This window comes from Cryptotermes secundus, unplaced genomic scaffold, assembly GCF_002891405.2.
Source record: "Cryptotermes secundus unplaced genomic scaffold, Csec_1.0 scaffold1427, whole genome shotgun sequence".
NCBI classification, from domain to species: Eukaryota; Metazoa; Arthropoda; class Insecta; order Blattodea; family Kalotermitidae; genus Cryptotermes; species Cryptotermes secundus.
Window position 1 is genome coordinate 247,146 of NW_019727797.1, and position 9,436 is coordinate 256,581.

The 9,436-nt window shown below is 44.9% G+C and overlaps 1 protein-coding gene across 1 annotated transcript in view; it reads right to left on the reverse strand.

Annotated features, from left to right (window-relative positions):
- The window catches only part of LOC111865062 (nose resistant to fluoxetine protein 6), a 40,314-nt gene extending 31,091 nt beyond the window's left edge, over nt 1–9,223 (reverse strand). Inside the window, exon 1 of the mRNA XM_023852787.2 lies at nt 9,016–9,223. Within this exon, the coding sequence (XP_023708555.1) occupies nt 9,016–9,223 (208 nt within the window). The remainder of the gene's footprint in view (nt 1–9,015) is intronic.
- Nucleotides 9,224–9,436: the final 213 nt, after the last annotated feature.

Genomic DNA, 9,436 nt, shown 5'->3' on the forward strand with positions numbered 1-9,436 from the left:
CGACGTTTCGGAGGAACGTCGGTTAACACCACATATACACGGTGCAAAATCCCAGAAGACGACTTTCTTCAATAAGGAAAGTGTTTTAAATGTTAAATTTTGGGCTGGGTGCATGTGACAGCAACGTGAGTGTTATACACCTGATGATGGCCGTCTAAGGCCGAAACATGTAGTGTAGAGGAACAAGAGCAAGGACACATAATATATTGTTTGCACTTGGGACGGAATTTGTATCAGTATATCATTTATCGTATGGAGTGCAACAGGATGCTTAAATATAATATTGTAAACTACGGTATATCGTGGAGCTTGAAGCTAGAACTCTCTAATTGGGTAATCAGCCAAATGCCGGTTCAAAGATGAAGCCACAAATTTAAATACCGAGGACACGATAATGTACTCCCCGGTTAGAGTCATCGCACGCCTTAGTGAGCCGTGACAGATGAGCAGGGAACAATGGTGGAATGATCAGTAACAGGGTAAAACCCTGCTCCGGTGCCACTTCGTTCACCACAGAACTGATGTGAAGTCACTGGAAGTGAACCCGAGACTGCGCAATATGATACCAGCGCTCCTGACCACTTAAATTTAGTAGAAGAGAATGGATTAATTGCTTCTAGGTTGTGTTCTTACATTGTAATAATCCACGACCATTTCCCTTCCACATCCTTTCAAATTCACCATATACGTGTATAATTTCATATCATTTGATGTAATCTAAACTTCTCAGTTCTTCAAATGCCATTGTCTTGGCATTCAATTACCCAAGAAATAGCCACAATGACACGTCCTGGTCTAAATTACGATAGCTTGACTCGTGTTTATTGAATCATGTTCTACGTGCCTTATTCTTGCAACGAGCATTAGTCTGTGCGTTACACCACAGATAAAAACAATCGTTCGGTTTAATATCGGTCGCTGACGAGTGTTTGAAAGTCGCAACAGGGTCCTTAGTGCCGTTTCCTTGCCAACCAAGACATACAAATCACCTCATTTGCCTCGTGGTCTCGGGTGACCGGAACTGAGAGTCTTATTGACTTCCCATTATATAAAAACAAAAGAGAAATTTCTCTTCCAAGCACGAATAGTGAAGAAAGTATTGACTAATGGCGAGGCAGGCAGAGAGCTTTCTTCTGCGCATGATTTGTGTTGTTGCGGTACTTCTTTGCATGTGTCGCTGCAACTCCCATCTACAACAGCCTTGCTTCACGGAGGTCCACGGATCGAGTCTAAGGCCTGGCTGTACCCATAGTGACGAGTTCTGCATTACTTCCTTCTTTTCCTTTTATCGTCTTATTCTCCATCCGCTGCCACTTCTTTCTCCCCTTCTTCTTCCTCTATTCCTCCTCCTTTTGTACTTTCTTCGTTCTCTTTATTTTCCCGTCCCTCCTTCCCATCTTCTTTTCATTCATTCTTCCTTCCTGCATTCATTCTTTCCTAATTTCTAAACCTTGATCTAAATCCTGTCAAGACCCTCAATTTGCAATTAGGTTACTTAACCCTACAAGTGCCAAGTGTCGAAAATTTCGACTTTGCAGCAGTCGCTGTATCTAACAGCATGTGACACCTGTTGGCATTTTATCCGAACTGCATAGCCGAGAAATACGTGTGTTTGCGGTGTTTTCCCTGGCCTTCTAATACCGAGGTCATGAAAGGTGGAGCTACACCCCCACTCCCCCACACGTCTTCATGGCGTCGTGCTCATTTAAACACAGGGACAACTTAACCATTTCACCTTTGTCCTGACACTGTAGGAATTGGAATTGGCACTTCTAGGGTTAAAATACGGACCTGTAGCTCAGTTTTCAAATAGCCACTGCACTTCGCTGTCGAGTCGGCAGGTCGCAGGCTCACGTCTCGGCCCCCTAAGTCTGGCTATCCTGGCTGACGTGGTTTGTTTCAGTTCCTCCGCCCTCCAGGTGGCTTAATCCTTTCAATTAGGCAAGTATGGCTTCCTTCCACAGCCTTTCAAATTTATTACCCACCAATCATTCTCATCATCCAACGCTGTATATTCTGAGCCACCGAAAGCTTTGTTAAGTACCGCAGACTTACAGTTCTTACAGCAATGTACAGTAAGTTTTATGAGAAGTGGTACCATTTACTTTGGTAGGATAGATTCATCTCCAGGCTAAGCTCTTTCATTGATTCATTCATCAGTGGTTCTACAGCCCTTTCTTGGGCCCTGGCCTCTTCTTCAGTTTCGTGTTATTTTTTACACAGACGGTAGGACTCCTTGGACGGGGGATCAGCATGTCGTAAGGCCGCTACCTACACGCAGGACAACACAAACACAGTATAAAAGCACACAGACATCCATGCCTTGAGTGAGATTCGAACCCACGATCCCAACGTTCGCGCGAGCGAAGACAGTTCATGCCTTAGACCGCGCGGCCACTGTGGTCGGCCAGGTTAGGTTCTACCCTTCTGAAACGTCGGTACTAGTCAAACTACAAGACGTCACACACCAGAAGACCGTAATCTTGTTACACTAGGTTTCTTCGGTTTATCTCGTAGTCCAGAACGAGTGCGGTGTCCTGGGATGTTACGTCGTGTAATCCGAAGGAGTGTTTCACCTCCATCTTCAGGCTCTAAGAATAAGACAAGCAAGAAACCAACATGACGCAGCAGCAAGCAGAATTGAGCGTACCAACTGCTCCTCCTGAATAGGGGCAATATGTTCCTCTGAAACATTGAGTTCCCACTTAACCACGCGGTGTTACGACGCAGAAAACAGCAGTTTTAATAGTCACCGCCGTCAGGGCTTCAGATCCAGTGCAGTGTCTAGTTTGATTGTCACATTTACCTAATGAATTCGTGCCAACTTTACACCCCTTAACAAACAAATCTGTTTAATTTTTCGTATTAATTTTTCCGAAATATTTTAGTTTGGCCACGTTTACAAACGACGATCGACCTAAGACACCTCAGCGGTCACCAAGGGGAACCCCACAGCACGTGGGAATCTGACCTTCCAGTTGACTGTTCTTCAGTCCTATTCAGCTGTGGGCACTGGCTGGTACAGCTAATACCAAAACCCGCCACTGGACACGATCCTGAGCCAGTTCCATCCACTCACAACCCATTTCCCTAAGATCCATCTTACTAATTAACTGACTCTCTGGTAGCAGAACCCGAAGGTTCAACACCGCTAATACCAAAGCCAGCAACTGGACACGATCCTGAGCCAGTTCCATCCACTCACAACCTATTTCCGTAAGATCCATCTTACTAATTAACTAGCTCTCTGGTAGCAGAACCCGAAGGTTCAACACCGCTAATACCAAAGCACGACACTGGACACGATCCTGAGCCAGTTCCATCCACCCACAACCCATTTCCCTAAGATCCATCTTACTAATTAACTAGCTCTCTGGTAGCAGAACCCGAAGGTTCAACGCCGCTAATACCAAAGCCCGCCACTGGACAAGATCCTAAGCCAGTTCCATCCAGCTGACTACAATTTGTGAAGCACTTATCTACAGTGTTAAAGTCTGAACACTTTTTTTAGCTCTTCGATGTGCTGAAATGCATGTTCCTCAAGGGGGTGTCAGAAACATCGTCAGCTCGCAAACTTCTCGGCCTGTGGAGGCCCACACTGCACGTAGTTTCTGGAATTGCAGAATTCGCATTGCGTCACTTGTTTTCGCGGAAGGAGAAAGCGTATTTGTCGCAATTGCCTCAGTGGACCCGGCGTCGGCGTCAGATTCACTTTCGTGTGGGGTGATTTGCGTTGAAGCGGTGGAGTCTCTCCAGAGACACAATGACACCGGAAGAAGACTCCTGTCTTCTGAAATATGACTTAATCAAGTCTGGTTGAAGTTTACTGACGTTTCGTATGAACGTATTGCCTCTATCTTCGGGGGGCACGCGGTAGCGTAGTTGGTTGACTCACTATGCTACAAGCCGGAAGGTCGCGGGGTCGATTCCCAATGATGTCATTGGATTTTTCAATTGACCTAATCCTTCCAACCACGCTATGGCCCTGGGGTCGACTCAGCCTCTAATAGAAATGAGTACCAAGAATCTTCCTGGGGGTAAAGGGCGGCCGGCGCGTAAGTCTTACAACCTTACCGCCGTCTCTCAGCCGATTGTCTAGAAATATGAGGGGGCCTCGACCCCTCACACCCCTACGGGCCTTCACGGCCTGTTACAGGGACAGCTTTACATTACCTTTTGCCTCTATCTTCAGGATCGAAAAATAACCCAAGCCAGCAGTAAGGCCTTTGTGTCTTTACTTATCAAGAATAAAAGATAAATATTTCCCTGTGCTTAATTAATTTAAGCAAGATGTCATGAAGAAGTATGGGGGAGGTGGAGGTATAGCTTCACAATTCTTGACCTCGGTGCTAGATGGAAGTGGTCAGCTTCGCGTTACCGCCTCTTTAGCCCCTAGGGGAACAGCAACCGATACCCATTGGAAAGGAGACTGGGTGGGCCCCAGAGCCAGTAGGGACGTTATCGATAAGAGAATAGTCTGGCCCCTCACGTTAATCGAACCCCGGGGGTCCAACCCGTAACCCATCACTATGCTGACCGAGCCATAAGCTGGTTTATTCCTCGTATTTTAATAGTGTGACTACTTACACTTACATACACTTTACGCCACTAATGAGAGATTTGTTATGAATCTGACATGTATTTGTTGCATGTGGTGATAGCCGGAAAGAACTCCAGATCCTCAACTGGAGAACAAGATTGCGTCACGAAATGTAAGTGTATATTGAGAGGTTTGTCATCAGTCAACGTGCTCCACTCGTATTGGGAGGTGCTCGGTCCGCTCACCAGCTCTCGTGAGATTTTGTCATGATTTTCCGCAGTTCCTCCAGGAAAATGCCAGGGTAGTACCTCGATTAAACCACAGCCGATTCCTTTCAAATCTTTCCCGATTTAGCAATGAGCCTACCAACCGGCGCTATACAGTCCAGTTACTGATAACGTATATTAATGCACAAAAAGACACAAACTCCGTGGTTTTAGTCCGCAAGCGAACTATACCGAACGAACGACCGCCGCTTGTCGGCGAAGTTAATGCCAACTTTAGCGGATAGAGGGTGTCGCGTGGTCAGCGCAACGAATCCCCACGGCCATTAATTTCGGATTTTATAGACCGGAGCCGCTATTTCCTTGAAATAGCTCCTCAGTTATTCTCACGAGGCTGAGTGAACCCCGTTCCAGACCCACTACAATGCACAATAAAAGTAATCATTATTTGAAACTGATATGGGGGTGTTTGTGCGGTATGTTTGGTATGATCTAGACTTTGTACGTTGAGGTATCCAGAGAAATGGCTGTAGGACATTCGCCCACACGACATTGGACAATCAGAGCCAGCTGGGAAAGTATGGCGAATCTGAAACTCAGATTTTGTCTCACACTTGATAGCAGGGGGAAACGTCAGACTGTACGAGAAATTACGTCGGCCAGCTGCTTCCGCCCAGGAGTTCAGCGGTACGGCCAACACGCGGCATCACGGTTTGGACACTCCTGTAATGCATACAGGGATCAGAAGAAACCCGGAAGGGAGGGCGCCACATGAAATACCTAAATATGTTTAGATTATTTATATATTTATTGCGTATATAGTATTTGTTGTCTGCATGTGCTTTTACGAGTATATTATAACGCTTTCAGTATCAGGACTGCATGGTGATTGACAAATGATGGAATGGAAAGAGTTTGGAAGGACGCCGTTGTGGACTAATCGAGGTACTATCCCAGCATTTACCGGGAGGGACTGAGAAAACCATGAAATATCTGTCAAGATATTTGGTGTCCGGATAGAGATTCCAACCTGGTACCTCCCTAATACAAATCTGACACGTTACCTCTGTGCTAACCTGCTCAGTATATTTGTTATACATTTATTTATTCTTAATTTAAGCATATATGTGCATTTATTTGCTTGTATATATTTATTTGCTTACAGATTATTTAACTGCGTTGTCAATATCTCTGATAGTAAAGAATGGTAGAATGAAAGTGAATATTGAATTTGGAAGGAAATGGTCGTGGTCTAACTAGACGCACCATCCGAGCAGCTAACCGAGACCGTTACCATAATCAATATCCTAGGCGACATTCGAACCTGGTACCTTCCGAATAAAAGTCAGAAGCGTACAGAGTGTGATATGGATTGGATTCATGTGGCTCAGGATAGCGATCAGTGGCTGGCTCTTATGAACACAGTAATAAGTCTTCTGGTTCTATAAAAAACGGTAAATGTCGTGCATAGATGAGCACGATTGTTGTTATTCCTAACATTGTTTGGGGATTTTTCGGTGATGTTGATGCTAGGGTGTTGCTAGTTTGCTTGCACGACTTACTCTTCTACACTGAAGACTGAGGGAGTATTTTCCTCCGAAACGTCTGTAAAGTTCCACATGCAAGGAGATTATGGGCTCGCTCTCTCAATTTTCTTGTGCGAGTGAAAGCTACTGTGAGAGAGCTCTCTTCTTCTTTTGGTCAGTTTCCTGTTCATTTATCCTTCCTCTCCTCCGGTTTTGTTTTTTTTTTTTTGCGTATCGGCAATGAATTTGGCAGACACCCTGTAATGCAGAGAAACTCGGAAGAGCCGGTTTTTCCGCTCTGTACTACTACTACTTCTCAGACCGGGATTTTTGTAACCAATCTCTTGAGGTCACAGGCTCGAACCACTGTCCTTTTCTCAATTTATGCTCTGCCGGCATTTGGAAACGTCTTAACTGAAGTAAATATCAACTGAAACTTCACCGAGCCATGTGCAACTGCAACTCAACCTAAACATGTGTTGCAGTGGAGTTGGAACCATTGCGAACATATCAACTCTGTTGATGAGTCAGGTGCAACTCCAAATCAACCTAAACATGTGCTGCAGTGGAGTTGGAACCATTGCGAACATATCAACTCTGTTGATGAGTCATGTGCAACTCCAACTCAACCTAAACATGTGTTGCAGTGGAGTTGGAACCATTGCGAACATATCAACTCTGTTGATGAGTCAGGTGAAATACTACCATAGTTGAGGTGAAGTTCACTTTTCCATTGATATTTCCTCACACTGAGGTCTCTCCCCTAAACTGGGGGATTTTACACACGAAGCCATGCCACCACGAGTGTATCTGATATAGGGTTGTGTTAACTTTCCTGCTTTCAGACAATTTATGCCTAAAATGCTAAATATCGTAAATATCAATTGATATAATCACTTAGTTGTCGTAATATGTTTATTTTATTGTTCTAGACATGACCGTAGCGACGAATCGTCTCGTAAAGTTTCTCGTATGCGGGGTGCGAGACATAACTATGACAATGAAATAAGTCGACGTCAACATTTTGAGGGATCTACACGTTTTCAGACCCCTGGTGAATATGAACATCACTGCTACAGGAACAGGAACCCTTCAGATAGCTCCCTCAAAACAACATGGCGATTTTCTCGAAAACGGCCGACTATTTGGGTTAAATTTCAGTAATGTACGGAGAACGTCTTTCCTCCTCCGCCCCCCCCCCCATGTTATCTGCATAGGCGGTATCCAAGCGAAATATAATGTCCGTTAAAACTAGCTTTACTGGTCCGACGGGTTACGTTTTTGTTCGGTATTCGGTAACAAACAGCTGTCCACTGAGGAACAATCGCTGTGGTTTCCAAGAGAAGAGATCCAAGGTCAGTCGTATGTGACAAACTACGCGCAGCGTTCTTACACAGATTGTTAAAATTGGTTTTGTAACAGGTAATGAATTGTAAAATTTATATATTTTTCCAGTGTGGTGGGTAATCCTTAGGATGGCCTAATAATCGAAACATGTAGGTTGAAATCAATGATTTATTGATTAAATTTGCGCGTTATATCAGATTGTTTCTTATTGGGCAATGAAATTTTGTCCATTGGAGAGATTATATAGTTTGAATGACACGACGATTATGAACTGTGAGTTGGGAAGTGTATGTCGGGTAAGGTCGTGGTATTCCTCAAGGTACTATTGTTATTTGTCTTGAGACACTGTCGGAATTCGAGCGGGAATCTCATGGATACAGGAGTTCTGATGACAGGATCGCTGCTTTCGTTGTCTTAGCGAGTATCCGCTAGGAAGGGGTGCTAACAGGTCGACTGCTTGGGATATGTGCGGTGACTTTGTTCGCACTACACGCGCAGCCACTTTCTCGTCTCCTGACACTCTCTTCGCGCCTCTGCGGAATGCGTTGATGTCTGTGAGACGCACCTCAAACAGTGACAGCCGATAAATTTCCGATAGTGCGACCTGCGACTTACAGGCGCCTGCCGATCTGCTATAGCGAAGTTAACAAACAAAATTCAAGGCATGTAGTTACATAAGTAATGAATCATTTAAGATACAACATTATTTATTTGTGCTTTATTTATGGACGCTGTGTTTAACGTCGAATGGTAATGATGGATCTGAAACGATGTGAAAGGAATCGGTCGTGGCCCATTTCAAAGGGATTAGAGGACTAAATAATTTAAGGTTCTTGGTACAGACAGGCAATGGTGGATACTGACCCCTTCGCTTTAATTTATTTAAAAAAAGAAATTACTTTCAATTTTTATACAAATATAAATTTCATTTACGATATATCAAGGAAAATAAGGAAAAAGCGGCCAGGGCGTTAAGCTGACCACTCATCTCCATCTAATGCCGAGGTCAAAAATATGTCATTTCATAGCGCTTAATTAAGCACAGGGCTATACCTTTTTTATCAGCTGCATGTCATTTGGCTTTGAATGCGATGATCAGATAATTACGAACACTGAAATGGGGAGAACATGGAACGAATATGTCGCGGGCAATTTAAAGCACTCATATGATTTTGAGAGGGTACTGAGGAAAAGCTTGGAATAATCTCATGATAGCCCGTCTCTGGACCTCGATTCGAACTTGGGACTTCATGCATACAGAACAGAAATGGTAACCACCAAGCCGATGCAGTTTGTGTCTTGTGTTCCACGTTCCTACACCTTTCTACAGCGGAAACATCTGACCGTGACCTCTGTACGAAGGTTCTCCTGTACTTACTCTTATTTGCCCACAAAGTGCCGTTGCCCAGACCAGACAGGAGACTTGTGATGTCATCGCCGCACTCTGACGTCACATTTCCCCGCCAACCGACGATCAGTCTGTTGAGATCAAACACATCCAGCGTCTCCTGTATCCGCCGCGTCCCGGTGCAGGTGACGCCGCGACAGACCAGAAGAAGCAGAGATAGCGCCCTCACACCGACCATGTCTGTGCTTCGACTGACGGCACTTTCACTTGTGTGGCTCCTTCCACACCTCAGTCCTCGTTAACTGGTAACGGGGAGTAGCGCAGTCGGTATAGCGACTGGCTACGGGATGGAAGACAGAGGGGTCGGAGTTCGAGTCCAAGTAGGGTCAAGAATTTTCTATTCTCCACGCTGCCCGGACCGATTCTGGAGCCTATCCAGCCTATCCAATTG